Source organism: Culex quinquefasciatus, chromosome 3, assembly GCF_015732765.1.
Source record: "Culex quinquefasciatus strain JHB chromosome 3, VPISU_Cqui_1.0_pri_paternal, whole genome shotgun sequence".
NCBI lineage: Eukaryota > Metazoa > Arthropoda > Insecta > Diptera > Culicidae > Culex > Culex quinquefasciatus.
The window spans coordinates 50,608,381-50,626,390 of NC_051863.1; the positions used below are offsets into that span (position 1 = coordinate 50,608,381).

Consider the following 18,010-nt stretch of genomic DNA (forward strand, 5'->3'; position numbering starts at 1 on the left):
TCAAAACTGGAAGAAAAAGAACTACCGAATAAAAATCTTTTCTACATATTGCCCGGATACAAATATGAATATAATGCTAAACATAGAGTATTTCATTAAAAACCTGTTTATTACCCAAAAGATTCCAACAATTATTTTCTCAATCCTCTGCCATATTACACCACGGAATTTCAAAACATTTTCGAATCGGTCACATGGTGGAGAACACTTTGCGGAACAAGTTCCCTCAAAAAAGTTACAGGGTTGTTTCAATAAAAGCAGAGATATTCCCAATTACGTTAAATAATACATGACGTTTCAAAAATTTCGGGATTAAATTCCCATTAATATGATGAACACCACTAACTAAGTTTTTGTTATAATGTTAATAAAACAATTACCATGAATTTAAGCAAAATTTGATATTATTTTTGTGTTTTCCTTTTGTTAAACAAAACAATTTGGTTCACTTTTTTCTCAACCTGTAGAAATGATTACTAAAACTTCAAATTTTAATTAATCCAGCATAATTTTTTTCAGATATAAAATTGGCTGGAACACTCGCATTAACAATCATGCATAAATGCACTGAAAAGATAAAATCTCAAGGTCGTCAAAAGTTGACTAGCTGCGAACAAGTGACAGTCGTTAGCCACCAACGGCGCCCACCTTGTCGGTTTGTAGATCTCGGGTTAATGGGATGAGAATGTTACTTACGCTTATTACTAGTGTTTACGATGTGATTTGGTTAAGGTTAATTCAATATTTATCCTACGAGATGTTGACCCAAGAAAAGAATATTTTTTGTTTAATATAAGAGATATTACTCTATTTTGGGAAAACTTTCTTCGCAATAAAAACTACATCACACATCTTTTCCTTATAAAAACTCTTTATTTCCTCATTGCGACCTACAAATTTGCTTTGTTCAATATTATACAATCCCTTTTCTCGCGGTAATCACTTGTAACAGTTTTGTGGTTTGATCCTATCGTTTGCCTGATTCGGTTTTTTTTTTGTTGTTGTTTAAATTCATCCTCGATGTTAAGCGAAAACAAACATCGCAAGTCAACGGAAAGTGGTAAAAACAAGATCAAATCAATCGCGAGTTTAAGCAATGACTCATTTAACAATACAATTCGTTATTTTTTGTGGGGGAGGGGGTGAAGGTTGATAAACTTCGTTCTTAAACATTAAAATATTACATAACAGTGAATTGGATAAACTAAAACACATCGGTTAATCTTTTTAAGTCCTTACGGACTGAGTTTTGATTTGATCTACGGAGAACGCACGCGCGTGTATTTGGATTTTGGGGGGGTCGACCAGACTGATTTGGCGGGGGTAGCGCGTTTTTTGTAGAGGAGCAGATAACCTGGGGAAGATCGTCAACGGAACGTTACTTGAAATAGAAGTACTTCTTCTTGATTAAATATCAGTGATACGGGTTGTTGGCGTTGTGGTATTGCTGCTGCTGTTGCTGCTGAAGGAACTGTTGCTGAAGCTGCTGGTGCTGCTGATGATGGCTGTAGTAGTTGGACGAACCGCCGTTGACCATGCCGTGGGCTGCCGCCGCGTGGTTGGCCGCCGAGTGGATGGCATTGCTCGCGCTCAGACTGTTGTTGGGATTCTCCAGCTCTTCGAAGTATTTCCGCGCGTTCCGGATGTTGATCAGCGTAGCCTCGGAAGGGATCGACGGGTCCGACATGATGACCATGACGTACGTGTTGCTCGTGAAGGTATCGATGAAGGCCGCGAATATGCTGTTCCGTACCTCCATGGAGGAGAACTTGGCGCCCAGCTTCGAGCAGGACAATTTGAACTGTTTGATGATGTTGGACACCTTCTCGAACCGGTGACTGTCCCTGTGCTGCTTTCGCTGACAGTGCGAGATCACCAGGAAGGTCGCTCGCTCGAACAGCAACACCTCGTCGGCATCCACCACGTTGGCAAAGTAGTTCAACGAGTGCTCCAACGCCTTGACATTCGGGATCAGCTGGTACACGATACTACTCCACGCGCGGTACAGCGTTTCGTCCCAGATGCTCGTCCGGAAGGCCGTGCACTCCAGTGGCTTCGATAGCCGCTTCAGGTCCTCTTCGCGCTCCTTAAAGATAATATCACGCTGCTCCTCCGCCACCAGATCCATCTTGTGAACCAAACAGAAGATCTTCGCATCCGGTGAGTTCTGCAGGATCGCTTCCAGGCAGGACTGGTAGTAGTGCATGTCCTTGTCCAGCTCGCGGCTCTCCACGTCGAACACGTAGATCAACACCTCCACGTTGCGGAAGATGTTGTCCTTCTGGGAGGCAAAGTACTGCTCCATGAACGATTCCTGGCCTCCGCAGTCCCACAGGTTGAGCACCAGGTTGCCCAGGAAGCGCACGTGCGAGTGCTCGACATCGACTGGAAAGAGACAAATTTTGAGATTCTAAATAAAAATTCTTAACGTCCGAATCCTAATCCAAGCAACCACTTCCGCATTCCCTCTACCTAAACTGTCACTTTTACCCCCACGTTCGACATGGACTCGCTGTATGAGCGCTGCCGCCAGAACAAGCTCATCTTCACCAAATTACAACCGGCGGCATCGCCGGAACCCTCCTCCGACCAGCGCCGGCCCCCGCTACCAAACTCCGAACTGGAGGAGATTTTCAACCGGCGAGTGCCCACCCCGCGGATGGCTTCTTCCAACGGAGGAACAGGACGGTCCCGTCTGACGCCCGGCGAACGAGATCTGGACTCGGACCTGGACGAAGAAGCCCAGTCGGAACTCGGGTCGGACATCTATTCGGACGCCGGAAGCATCACCCGACGTGGCACCTCCAAGATGAACCGACTGGTGGATTTGATCCAGCGCGATAAGGTCACTCCAACACGCGGACGTGACCCGGAGTTGACACCCGTATCCAGCCCACAGCTAACCAGTCCGAACGTGACCCTAACGGCTCCAGCTGAACCGGTCCCGACCCAGCCCAAGGTTTCCACCACGAGTGTGACGGATTCTCCATCAAAACTGAGCAAAATTTACGACAGTTTCTACTGGAACGTGCTGACGCTGGTTTCGGTGGCCATCGGATTTGTGCTGACCGAGCTTGTGCTGAAGCAGACCATCAAGTTGTTTCAACTGCTCAAAGACCAAACCGAACGGCAGCTAGGTTCTATTTGGATCGGATATCTGGCCACGCTAGGAACGTCCGAGGGTCCGAAGAAGCACGCGTGGTTCGGGAGACACCTGAAGGGGTTTAAGGTACGAGGGATCGAGCTGGAGTACGTGCTGACCGTGGCGATCATGATTCCGACGGCAGCGTTTCTCCTGGTGGCGTACGCGTTGGTGTGGATTTTATACATTTTGCATGTGGCGATGCTGACGGAAATTCAACTGTTTTGATCGTTACTAATAAGTGATTTGAGAGAATAAATGATTCAAGTTTTGATTGTCTGAAAATCCTTATTTTTATTACTGAGTAATTATTTCTCATAAAAAATAATGGAAGAGATGTCCTCACATTCTGGTATTTAGGCACGGTGTCCAAAATACCGTTATTATAAATAAACCATCCCCCGTAATTCACATCCCTACACACATCAACACAGACATTTGCTCAGAAATTAATTCTGAGTCGATATGTGAAGGTGGGTCAAGGAGGTCTAATAAGGCACGTTGTGTTTCGTCTGATATTTTGAAGAAGGCTGTTTCTCGACATTTTTGAGGGTCCATCGAAATATTTCGTCGGGAGGTCTAAGGCAACTTTGTTTTAAAGACTTTTTTTGATTGTTTAAGATAATTCTTCGGAAAAAGCTGTTTATTACCCAACAGGCCCCCAAATAGTAGTTTATGCAACAAGTTGCAAAAAGAGGATTTTTTCAGCACGAGTCGTACATTTATCCAACGAGGTTCACCGAGTTGGATAAATACGATGAGTGCTGAAAAAATCAAGTTTTGCAACGAGTTCCATACAACATTTTTTGCAATTTCGGAAAACACCCATTGAGTGAAATTTTAAGTCGAATTTTCATGTATTTTGTCAATAAATCGTTTAAATCAAAAAAATGTTGAAAAATGTTACTTTTCGAAACAAGTGCTGAAAAGTTCAACTTTTCAGCACCCATTTCAGTGCTGAAAAGTAGAACTTTTCAGCATTTATTTTGAAAAGTGTTGCTATTCGATTCTGTTATTTTTGGTACAGAAAAGTAGGCTATTTCGTCGTTCAAGAATTTTTTTTTTTTTTGAAATTAAATATGTCTTTATTGAACTTTCTTATAATAATTACATTTCATTTACATGTTAAGTGGTATGGCCTAATGCTCTTCATCTTTGTTGTATTTTTCGTTTTATTATTAACTGATCACATTTATTTTATTTACTTCAAATTGTTTTACATTATTGCATTGAATCGAATACATTTGGGTAAAAAAGAAAAAAATCACTTTAACAACTAATCCTAACTTAAAACTAAAAAAAATGAATTTATTGAAATATTCAAAATCACTAGAACGAGTAAACTACGTACTGTATTTTAAGATGAATGCTCCAAGCGTTCTTACTTGCTCCTGGCGAGTTTTGCAACCACGCAGTGTTGTTGTCATCTCGATGAAAATGTTCAAAAGTTCTTGTGGTGAAAACAGGTCACTACTGCCTTCACCCGTTGATGTTGGTTGGTTTTCCCTCGGTTGCTGACTGAAGCCAGGAGGTGTTGTATTCTCTGCAACATTTTGCCGCTGATTCAACGGCAATGGCTGCAGATTTGAAACCACTCGAACAGATCCTGATACTGGCGACGCCAAAGCAGGAAAATCCACGTCCGTGTATGCTGGTGGTGTTTTGCGACGATTTGGTTGGTGCCTCGTCGTCGCTTGCTGCCGAATTTTTACAAACTCAGCACGTTTTGGGCAGCTCCGATTCTTGGTAGAATGGTCGCCGCCGCAATTGAAGCATTTCGCTTCGATGTTCTCGTTGATTGTTTCGCAAGCTTGTGTTTTGTGCTCACCTCCGCAGGTTGCACAACGACTCTTGATGAAACAGTTCCTTCCACCATGTCCAAACTGCAAGCAATTCGAACATTGTGTCACGTCACGGTGCACTGGACGATAACGTTCCCAAGTCACGATGATGTTGAAAATTGCCCGAACTGCTTTCAGCTCAGACGGCGTTGTCGATCCTTTCTCGAGATGAACCAGGTACAGTTGATCACGATACTTGATGTCCTTGTTGTGTCTCGTCATCTTGAAGACTTCGATCACGTTCAACTTAAGAGTTTTGAGCTCTTCTTTCAGCACACTCACATCCATGTCGTACAGGCCACGGAGGACCTGTTTCATGGGGCGTTTACCTGGATCGTCATGGCTGTAGTATTCAATCTTGGTGTTGTTCAGGAAATCCCGAACGTAGTTGTAATCCTTTCTGGTAGGTAGCAGAATTTTGAGTCCATCAGCACACAAGCGAATGGAAGCTCGTAAAGTACCAGATTTGATAAACCCGGTCAGCCACATTCGCACCGAATCCGATGACGATGTTTTCACAAAAATGGGTGGCAACTTTTCCCGTCGTTCAAATTCTTCCTTCTCGCTTACGTCCACAGGGAGGGTAGCGAACTGGTTTCCAGACGAATTTTGAGCGTCCTTGCTCAAACTGCCTGGCTTTGCAGGTAGCGCTTCGGCATTCTTTAGCTTCTTCAAATCTGCTGATCCTGCTGGTGAGGACCGCCTCTTTTTCTTGCCGTGAGGCATTTTTGCACTTTTTAAGCACTTTTCAGGAGCTAATATCCAGGAGTACCTCACTGATTGGTGTTCCACAAGGGAATGGGCGTCGTTCAAGAATGACAGAAAAAGTAAGTAGTTTCACGACGGAATTGCAAAACATATTTTTTTAATCTCCTGGCATAATACACCATGACATTTTGACACATTTTCGAATCAATCACATTCTAGAGAACAGTTTTCTTAACAAGTTGCCTAAAAAAAAGTATCAGTTTTGGTTCAAAATAGGCAGAGATATGCCTGGTTTCCAAAAATAAAAAGTAAAATTCTCCAAAATTTCTTGATTTAATTACCTTTCACTTGATGAACACATATTAATATTCATAAGAAATTTTATGGATTTGTAAATTAATCCATCAATTTCCAGCTACTTTTTTGAAGAAATATTCTATAGAATCAAAAAAAAAATTCAAAAAAAGTTGCTCTCGACTCCCCAACGAAATATTTCGATGGACCCCGCAAAATTTCGGGAAAGAACCCTCACCTAGAGCGTCCAATTTCCCGTCCCAGGAAAAAAAAAATCCCGGGAATTCGTGGGATTTCCTGAAAAAAAAATATTTCCCGTTTCCCGGGAAATTTGTAAAATTCCCGGGAATTCCCGAAATTCAAGCAGAATTATGCATTTTCTAAACGTTTGGGCACTTTTTTTAATTTATCACGCAAAATAATTAAAAAGCTTGATTTTATTTTCTTTCATTTAGTGGTCTTATTGAACTTTAAAATTTCATGCCAAGGTTTATTTCAAATAATATTAATTTCTGAACTATTCACAACTGGGAATATTTCTTGTTTATTTGTTGGGCAACAAAAATTACGATTTAATTGAATGAAAATAAACTATTATAATTTTGGAAAGATTTTAAATGAAAATTGTTGTTATATGATTTGAAAATCAAGTACCCCCTCCCACCAAGATCAAAATTGAGTTTTTTTTTACGTTTTTTTTTACCATGACCAATTTGGATGAATATTAAATTGGTATCATAAAATGTCTCAAAAAGGGTTGTGCAAGAAGAATTGGTTAATTTGATTAAATGAGTTCAAGAAATTACAGTTTAAAGTTGGAAATTTTAAGGGCCATAGAGCTACCAAGGGCCTAAGAGGTTTAAATATTTAAAAAAATCTAATCTTTGATGTTATGAAAATTCTTTATAAATGGTGCCCAAAAATGCAATGATGTTTCAGAAACTCGTTCCAAATATATGAAAACTTTGAGTTGTGATTTCATAAAAATGGTATTTCAAGTAAAAAGCAGATTTTTAATATAAATTCTATGCTAATCTAATTCTATGCTAATGCAAACAAAAACATATTTTCTGCATGGTTTTTGTTTTCATTTCAACTTAATCTGTCAATATTATTCTTGATCATATTCTCTCATACTATTCACGGATACATTGTTTAAAAGCAATTTTATGGTTTTGGAGCATGGATATTATACTCTCTGTCCAAACACTGTGATTAGAAAAATAATACTTCTTAACAAAAAAATACTAATGATTATTTTTTGATATTCTGTATGAATTTTCAAAAACAGCTTGTAAATTTAGAAAATTTAGGCAGTCCCAGCTCTTATTTTGAATATTTAAGTTGCTAGTCTATTCAATTTAATTGCAAAATAATAATTAATTATCAGAACAATTTTCGAAAACTTTCAAACTTCAACAACTTAAGAGCGAGTCCACGAACAGGGCATACCCCTTTGTATGAGACGTCGTTTGGACCTCACAAATCTGCATGAAATTTTTAGGGGTTGTTTGTACATATAAAACTAGCATCTGGTCAAAATATGAGCACTCTAGGTCAACGGGAAGTGGGGCAAATCGGGACACAAAGTTTCAAGGTTCAAAAACGTCAAAAATCTTAAAAAGGCTATAACTTAGGCAAAATTCAGTTTTATTTTCAAAATTTAAAATGCATCTTAAAGGGCTTAAAAAATGCAACAAAATGCAGGGTAGAGCATCTCAATTGTTTAAATCTAGAGGGAGTTATTGGCATTTTAGTGAAAAAATAGCATAATTTTCAGTCTCAAATAAAAAAGTGTTCCATCCAGATATCAACTCGGTTCGACCTGCAGCTTGTAGGGGACATCTGGGACTACCATCTGAGACTGAGAACGCTTTGGGTAAGGCAGTTTAACATATTAAATAGACACTTTTACTTTTAGTGAATTTTTTGGTTGTAAATTTTTGCTCGGGGGACCTCTTAAATCCCATTTTCTAGTGATAATTTTATCATATTCGTGTTCCTGCGACAATTTCACAATAGAAACATACATAAAAATGTTTATTTTGATCCATTTTAGCCCTTTAAAAAATAAAAGGTTAAAAATAATCTTCGATTCACATTTATTGAAATCAAGTTCGTTTCCAAGGATACTAGATGACACCAGAAAAAAGCAGCTTCTTAATATTTTTTTTAACTTTCATTTTTTAAAAGGCTAAAATGGATCAAAATAAACATTTTGATGTATGTTTCTATTGTGAAATTGTCTCAGGAACACGAATATGATAAAATTATCACTAGAAAATGGGATCTAAGAGGTCCCCCGAGCAAAAATTTACAACCAAAAAATTCACTAAAAGTGAAAGTGTCTATGGGTAATTCTCCGCCAACTCACACAGCAGTTGCCCCGACCCCTCTTCGATTTGCGTGAAACTTTGTCCTAAGGGGTAACTTTTGTCCCTGATCACGAATCCGAGGTCCGTTTTTTGATATCTCGTGACGGAGGGGCGGTACGACCCCTTCCATTTTTGAACATGTGAAAAAAGAGGTGTTTTTCAATAATTTGCAGCCTGAAACGGTGATGAGATAGAAATTTGGTGTCAAAGGGACTTTTATGTAAAATTAGACGCCCGATTTGATGGCGTACTCAAAATTCCGAAAAAACGTATTTTCATCGAAAAACACTAAAAAGTTTTAAAATTCTCCCATTTTCCGTTACTCGACTGTAAAAATTTTTGGAACATGTCATTTTATGGGAAATTTAATGTACTTTTCGAATCTACATTGTTCCAGAAGGGTCATTTTTCATTTAGAACAAAATTTTTCATTTTAAAATTTCGTGTTTTTTCTAACTTTGCAGGGTAATTTTTTAGAGTGTAACAATGTTCTACAAAGTTGTAGAGCAGACAATTACAAAAATTTTGATACATAGACATAAGGGGTTTGCTTATAAACATCACGAGTTATCGCGATTTTACGAAAAAAAGTTTTGAAAAAGTTGGTCGTCATCGATCATGGCTGTTCATGGTCACCCGCAGACAGACACGGACGACGAAACAAAGAGAAACGCAAAAAGTTACTTTTTCAAAACTTTTTTTCGTAAAATCGCGATAACTTGTGATGTTTATAAGCAAACCCCTTATGTCTATATATCAAAATTTTTGTAATTGTCTGCTCTACAACTTTGTAGAACATTGTTACACTCTAAAAAATAACCCTGCAAAGTTAGAAAAAACACGAAATTTTAAAATGAAAAATTTTGTTCTAAATGAAAAAATGAACCTTCTGGGACAATGTAGATTCGAAAAGTACATTAAATTTCCCATAAAATGACATGTTCCAAATTTTTTTACAGTCGAGTAACGGAAAATGGGAGAATTTTTAAAACTTTTTTAGTGTTTTTTTCGATGAAAAATACGTTTTTTCGGAATTCTGAGTACGCCATCAAATCGGGCGTCTAATTTTTCATAAAAGTCCCTTTGACCCCAAATTTCTATCTCATCACCGTTTCAGGCTGCAAATTATTGAAAAACACCTCTTTTTTCACATGTTCAAAAATGGAAGGGGTCGTACCGCCCCTCCGTCACGAGATATCAAAAAACGGACCTCGGATTCGTGATCAGGGACAAAAGTTACCCCTTAGGACAAAGTTTCACGCAAATCGAAGAGGGGTCGGGGCAACTTTTCCCGATTTCGTGTGAGTTGGTAGAGAATTACCCCTATTTAATATGTTAAACTGCCTTACCCAAAGCGTTCTCAGTTTCAGATGGTAGTTCCAGATGTCACCTACAAGCTGCAGGTCGAACCGAGTTGATATCTGGATGGAACACTTTTTTATTTGAGACTGAAAATTATGCTATTTTTTCACTAAAATGCCAATAACTCCCTCTAGATTTAACCAATTGGGATGCTCTACCCTGCATTTTGTTGCATTTTTTAAGCTCTTTAAGATGCATTTTGAATTTTGAAAATAAATTGAATTTTGCCTAAGTTATAGCCTTTTAAAGATTTTGACGTTTTTGAACCTTGAAACTTTGTGTTCCGATTTACCCCACTTCCCGTTGACCTAGAGTGCTCATATTTTGACCAGATGCTAGTTTTATATGTACAAACAACCCCTAAAAATTTCAGGCAGATTGGTTAGGTCGATGCGAGATGGGTATGCTTTGCTCGTGGACTCGCTCTTAAAACGTTTTCAACATGTACAAAGTTATAGAGTAAAGACTAGGATTTAACAAAAATGACATTTTGGCGGACATTCAAGAGCTTGATTGGACGTAACAGGAGCTGGCGCTTTGCATTTCAATTTTAAATGGGATCTAACTCGATTTCAAAAATGAGATTTTTTAGGCATTTTCGCCTACTTTCATAATCACTGGCGTGTAAGCAAGATCCTTGCACAAGAATTGGTATTTATAAAATTCTAGTTTTGAGCAACCTGGAGTTCGGTATAGGCTTTCAAAGTTTGGATCGTATCCGGATCAAGATTTTCAGTTGTTACAAAGGCGCTGTTTTGTTACTGATTAACTATTGAATGCGGTATAACTCCAAACTTATTACTTTTCTTTTAGGTAAATATTTCTAGGTAAATTAAACCTAAACTCAACATCAACTTACTTGTCGCCCCAAGTCTTCTGGTATCCCGTGCGATATAGTTGGCAAAGATGATGGACCGCATGCTGGTCTTGCCCGAGCCACTCTTGCCCATCAATAAAACCTAAAAGAAGGAAATCCATTGGCATTAGTCATCCACCCATTTGCTTTAAATATGCTCCATCATATTCCAAGGCAGCATCCCACATTCCTCGGACAGAAGCGGACTGCATTGTGCAATTCTAGGCCTTCAACTGCAGACAAAAACATTATCACGTACCTTCTTCTTCATATTGACGTCTTACACTTTATACTCTTCCTGGTGAACTGCTGTGAATGTACACTCCGCACCCTGTCCGAAGGTTGAAATTTGATCCGTCGCAATAGCTGCGTACTCCGCGCGCACTCCTCGGAATCCGTACAACACCCGAATGCCCGGATTTATACCCTGGACGAACCAAACCAATCCGCAGAACGCGGATCCACGATCACTTGGCCAATCGCATGCCCAGCAAAATCGAGGAAAATTTTGTGTAATCTCTGAACAAACTCTGGTCTTTCTGTCCTGTGTGGTGTGTGCGATAGGTTTATTTGACTTTTGTGGATCTCTTCTTGGCGCACCAACACCATCACCACCTCTGTACCTCTCTCTTGTGTCGTGGAGAGCCAGTTTTCGAAAACTTGATAACCTTTTTGACGTTTCGCGTAGAAAGTTATACGCAGCACGAAGAGAATCGAAACGTACAGGCCTTCACGAATACATGCGAGCACGTGGATGACGGAGTGCTATATGGTGGACTGTGAGCAACGATAAGTTGTAGGTGGATTGGCAAACGATAACCCGGAGTTATTTTGTTTAAATATGTTTGAATGACTGTTAGATTTTGATGATTAATTCTTTTTTTAAATAAATTAACATATTTTGTTAAAAATCTTACGTTTTTCCTAGTTTGGATTCAATTTTTAACTTTTTTTTACCATGCATTAACACTTTTTTCATTTTTTCTTCGAAATCCTTAATTTATTTTGCTTGATTTTATGTTTTAATAGGCATCATTTAAATATTAAAAACTTTTTTTTATTATTTCGATGAACTTTGGAGCATTTTTCGTTTTCATTAGTATTTTCTCATGGCCTTGAATTCTTCTGATGAAATATTTATAAACAACAAGCCTTACCCGACAAACTTCGTTCTGTCTTTTTTCGTTTGTTGACGTTTTCAACTTTTTTGCTTATTCAGCCTCCTGTGATCAAAATTTGGTTTTACGTAACTTTTCCCGTACAATCTGCAGATTTTCCGGAATCGGTTCCAGAGTGGCCAAAGTTGTAACTTTTTGGCGTAAGAACCTTCCTTGGGCTTATACGAACCCAACGCAACAAAAAGCACCTCGATCCGACGCTCCGTATTGAACTGATTCGCGTTCGAACAAAACCGTCGAAATTTTTTATATATATAGAAGATTTCAAATTTTGTTGAACATGTGTAAACATTTTGAACAATATTTAACATTTTAAGGGAACCAAAGGTATCCCTCAACCCCTGCAAAAAAATTATACAAAAAGGTTAATTTTAAACAACAACTTTAAACAATCCTGCCATTTATTAAATTTTGTTACTGATTTGACTAATTGCAAGAAATTTCAAATGGATCAGTAAACATCTTATGTAAAACAAGTTACAAAAGCAAGATTTTTTCAGCACGAGTCGTACCATCCAACGAGGTTCACCGAGTTGGTTAAATACGACGAGAGCTGAAGAAATCAAGTTTTGCTACATGTTCCATACAACATTTTTTGCAATTCAGAAAATCACCCTTTGAGTGAAATTATAAGTCAAATGTTCATGTATTTTTGTCAATTAACCGGTTAAATCAAATAATGTTGAAAAGTATTACTTTTCGAAACAGTTTTTGAAAAGTTCTACTTTTCAGCATCCATTTCAGTGCTGAAAAGTAGAACTTTTCAGCATTTATTTGGAAAAGTTTACAGAAAAAGTAGGCTTTTTCATCGTTCAAGAATGACAGACAAAGTAGGGTAGAGTAGTCATCAATGAGACACGGGGAACAATGATAAAATGGCTTTCACAAGTCGTAGTTTCAACCAATCAGGCTCATATTTGGGGGAAAGGTGTGTCTACTTGATACACGTCTGCCATAATATTGGCTTTAGTTATGGACGCTCCCTTGAAAAGTTATCCATAAATATTTGATTCTTGGGTGTAAAAGTAAATTATGGAAAAAAAATACTTTTTCGCACGTAGGCTGCCATTTACACCAAAATTAATGTTTCATCAAATTTCCACCATATCAATTTGTTTTGTACAGAATGTATGTTTTTTTCATTGCACTATGAGGTGCTGAACGACGGAAACCTTTATCTTCACTTATTCGGTAGTTTTGGCGATGAAGTGCTATTTGAGTGCTAAATAGCACATTTAGCACTTGAAATTTTTGTGTTATTCAAATCACTATTAATTTGTTGGTAATCCAAATTGCATAGTGAAAAACGATTATTATAACCATCAAACTTAAGCTTGTTTTGTTGCACAGTGAGCAATGATTAACTCTGCCGGTTTTCGAAGGCCATCATCTCAAAATGTGGTGAAGTGCTATTGAGTGCCGATGCACGTCTGACAATGTCCTTTCATTAGGTTTGACCAAAATTAAGATTATTAGCAGAATCGAGGGCTGTCTCATTGTTCCCCACTCACTTCAGCCCATAGGTAACAATGAGACACTTTGATTTTCTCCATTAAACTTTTCAAAATCTATGGAAATCTTTCAAAACATGAATTGAAAGTGATTTTGGGCATATTTATACAGTTTTAACTTCATTTAACCAAAAATAAAAAGTTATTTGTTATAAATATAACAAAATTTAAGTACTTTTCAGTATAACTTTTGATAATTATAGTTAAATGTTGGCAAAATTGCTTTAAAATGTTCAAGGCAAGTCACCTGCAATGGAATAATACAAAAACATGATGTTTTACTAAAAAAGTATTGATTTTCGTAGAGTATCTCATTGTTCCTGTCAAGTGCGTCTACAATGAGACAGTTGAATAACTTTGGCTGTAGAGGTCCGATCCATCTCATATTTTGTTCAATGTTAGAACACATTAAAAGAAAGAAAATGCAACAAAAAGCTCATTCAAACATTCTGATGAATAAAATGCAAAAATCGTTGAATGTTGAAAACCAAACGTGTCTCATTGATGACTACCCTACCCTAAGTAGTTTCACGACGGAATTGCAAAAAAATAGTTCAATACATAGGGGAAATATACCCATTTTAATCACTCTAAGCCGTTCGACCAATTCTCATCACTTTTGCCGTTTTCCGCTATTAAATCAACATTTTTAGATGTATCAACAATGGGGAGTTGCTTGCTCACTTTTATTTGAGCTATTTATTACTTTGGAACAGTCAACAACACTTTATGAAAGCTGTAATTCGTGATCAAAGTGCTGATAGGCCGATAATAGAAATAGGCTGATAAAGGGTATAGTTCCTATTATAGTTTTCGTATAATTTCAATTTTAATTAAAAATTTAGTCGATCACTGGAACTACACGGTGTGTTTTTTAGAACAAACTAATTTTTAAAAATTCGGTTTGTCTGATATTTGGCACCGTGAAAGAAGGGCTCTTTCCCGACATTTTGCGGGGTATACCGAAATATTTCATCGGGGGGTCTAGAGCAACTTTTTTTTAAAGATAATTCTTCGATTTTATGGGATATTTGTTCAAAAAAGTCACAGAAAATCGGTGCATTCATGTTGATATCACTCAAATTTCTTATGAATATGCTTTGAGGACTCTAACCAACTATATTTGACCCATTATTGACCTCAACAAAAAAAAATCGAACCAAACTTACCAGATTTCTAGCTTTCTTTAAAATTAACCCAGAATCCAAGCTGGAAACCCCGATACGACCGAAAGTAAATCTTTTCTTTGTACAATTTGTCATGAAATAACAGCAACACATTGCCCGGTATTCGATTTTGAGCATCATACAATGGAAAACATGGAATATTTAATAAATAAGCTGTTTATTACCCAATATGTTCCAAAAATTATTTTTTCAATCCTCTGCCACATCACACTATTACATTTTAAAACATTTTAGAATCAATCACATTGTAGAGAACAGTTTTCTGAACAATTTCCATAAAAAAGTATCAGTTTTGGTTCAATATAAGCAGAGATATGCCCAATTTCCTGAAATAAATAGTGCCTTTCTCCAAAATTTCTTAATTAAATTACCTTTCACATGATAGGCACTGCCTACTAAGATATTTTTTATGATGATATTATTTCATTGAAACATAAAAATTATAACAAGTTTTGACGAAATTCATGAAAATTATTCTATGTACAAAACTCAGTAGGCAGTGCCCATCATGTGAATAGATTCTGAAAATAGAGATTTGTCCGGTTCTTTTGAGGGGTGAACGGGATTATTTGGTCAAAACAGGCCAAAGATACAGCATTTTAAAGGTTTTTTCGGTATCTCGCATCAGACGTTCGGACTGTAAGGGTTAATTGTAATAACATCAAGAGTTTTTCTGTTAATAATAAACAAAAAATATATTGTTAAATCTATCGAGTCGATTTTGGATGGTCATTTTTTTCCAGTGATTGGTGTTTTTTATTGTGCTTTAATTAAGATTACATTAGTTGTTTTGTGATTTTTAAAGCCCTTCCTATAGCATCGTTGATCAGTAGGCACGGCGTCGGGTAAATTGTGCATTCATTTTTCACATAATTTGTTAAATTTTCACGGTGATAATGTCATTTCTATTGAATCGTTTATCGAAAGTCACGCTGACATTTAGGAAAAAAAATCGTGCGCTGGCTACGGGGACGCCCAGACTCATTTTTTGCATTTCCTTCTCTTCGTTGTATCGCTGTTAAGATTCAATTGTGAGTAGCGGGACCTTGCGGTTACTCTGCATGATGTTTTTCGGTGATTTTGTTTGATATTTTATTTTCAGTTCGTTTAAATTATTGTTTTAATTTCACAACAATCGTTTACGCGGTGTCCTGTTTTCTTTTCGTTTAAATTCGTTGATTGTAATAAAATATTCCAACTGGCAGTATTAGTATTAACACAACAAGCTATCCCTTATATGAAGAGTAAAGCGTCTTTTATGTACTATTTTTAAAAATTTGCTCGTGTTATCTAAATTGTACAAACAGCAAAAAATACACTGCTAAGTCCATCCCATAGCACTACTGCTCGGTTGGCACGCGTTCGATTAAAAAAACTGTTTAAATAATCAATTATTTATCTTTACGCAGCCAGCTGCCTAAGATTTTTTTAAATTTCAACTGATAAACAAATTGCTTATGGTCGCATTACCTACCACAGTGAATCCTGACCTCATTCCCATCTTACTAACCCCTCAAAACTAGTATGAAACTTTGTCGGAGACGCAGCCGATTTAGCGGTCTCCATCACTCAAGTATCGGACCAACATTCCCATCCACTTCCCCGTGTCTTACCACTGGTCGTGGCCGGCGTCGGTATTGATCAACATGATAGGGACCTTTGAAAATTGCTGTTTAAATAAAGTTCAAACTCGATTATCCGAATTCCCTTGCAAAAAATTCCACTTTGGATAATGAATAATTTGGATATTAACAGCTAATAGAAATGTTAAATATGTTTAGCTTACCATAACAAGGGATAACAAATTATTTTCTTAAACTGCCCTTAAAACTTCAACTGATTTTTTTATTGGTTGCGAGTTATTTTCAACAAAATTTTAATTTGAAATATTTTTTCAAATATCGTTAATCATAGCTTCTCGACGCATCACATCATCTTACACTCTGACGACTCCCGTTCCAGCTCAAATTTGCTAATCTCAACATCAAAATGTCCACCTTCTTCTTCTTCTTCGTCCCCATCTACCCGCAAGCACCGAAACTTGATCGCAATCGCATTCTCGGTATCCGCGTCCAAAGATCCAAACCCATGCGCCATGCAGGAGCAAACGTAGTTCCCCGTGCGGACGCTACGGATCCAGAATCGCTGGTTTCGTTTTGGCACCAGCTGCCACCGATCTCCTTCCCCGGCAGACCACCTCAGATGCTGATCCTTTTCGATCAAGCGCAGCTGCGTGGTCACGTTCCTAAGCTCGAACTCTTCACCGTGGTTGAACGGGATAAACTCGTGTCTTCCGGCCTTACTGGACAGGTAGTCCCAATCCATTCCGTGGGTAAAGTTACGGTGTACAGCGGTGGATTTGACCTCCATGTAGTACTGGCCAAACTTGAGTCGGACTTCGTGCCAAATTATGTCGATTATTGGTGGTGGGAGTTGGCTTTTGAGCGTGATCAGTTCGTTGGCATTCGTGGCGACTTGGAAGTTCGGGAGATCCATGGTAGATTTGATGAGATTCGCCAATATGATGATTCCGTGTTCTGAGCAGTGATCCTCGGAATTCAGCTTTTGGATGAGGGATGTACAGCATTGAATTCGTTGTTCGATTTTGGGTAGTTTCCTGATGAATGTGCATGCTGGACGAAGATCTTCTTGATATGATTGTTTCATTAGAAGATCAAGACTATCTAAGGATAGATGATGGCAAATCTCCTGGTCGAACTGATCATGCCGTGAATATCTGTCTAGTTCTCCTATGAATCGTACTGAATTATGCAGCTTTTGTTTTAAATTTTCAAGTTCTTCCGTCAAGGTACATTCACTAATCAATCCTAGCAAGATCAACGCAACTGGATGATCCAGCTGATCGTACTTGGATAAAAGATCAAACATCAATCCCAAACCAACAACTCGTTGATCTTCTTGCAACTGTTCCAAAAACAGAATCACTTTCAAGGCTTCTTCAGTATCTCCAGTATAAACTTCATCCATAATATCTTCAAGTTCCCGACCAACATCTCCCTTCAAACTGCCAAACTCAACCACAGCATTCTCGTACTCTTGATTCTTCACGTACTCCGCCGTCAGCTTGAGCTGCTTCTCATGCATCCGTCTCACCAGCACATCCTTGGTCAGCGTCAACTCCGAGTGACAACTATCCAAATGCACCCTCAACTCTTCCCAGTGCTTCATGGACTTCTGGTTATCGCTCCTCTTCGTATTATGCAACCTCGCAGTTGCTCCATCCAGGTTGGCCTTCAGCGCCGTCAACCTTGCATGCAAGTGACAATTCTCATCCGAAAGTTCGTTCAAGATCCGATCGATAGCGTCGATGTTACCGTTCAGCTGATGCAGATGTTGATCTACCACCAAACTATGCTCGTCCAGCTCGTCGAACGCCACAAACGGATCGTCCGACTCCAACGATCTTTGCTCGATCGCTTCCATCTGGTTGGCGCTGTGCTGGTACAGCTGATCCAGATGCCGGTGAACCTGCTCCATCAGGTGGTGAGCTTCCACGGTGTCGGTCATGCTCGCGTCTTGTCGTTGTTAATTAGTT

General features: G+C 38.4%; 1 protein-coding gene across 1 annotated transcript; it reads right to left on the reverse strand.

The window, feature by feature from the left end:
* Positions 1-853: 853 nt before the first annotated feature.
* LOC6039828 (ras-related GTP-binding protein A) lies at positions 854-11,196 on the reverse strand. Its single transcript, XM_038264398.1, has 3 exons — positions 10,838-11,196; positions 10,582-10,681; positions 854-2,385 (listed from the first exon to the last, which is right to left on the reverse strand). Exons 1-3 carry the CDS (start codon positions 10,847-10,849, stop codon positions 1,415-1,417), a joined length of 1,083 nt encoding a protein of 360 aa, XP_038120326.1. The 5' UTR covers positions 10,850-11,196; the 3' UTR covers positions 854-1,414.
* Between the last annotated feature and the right edge of the window lie 6,814 nt (positions 11,197-18,010).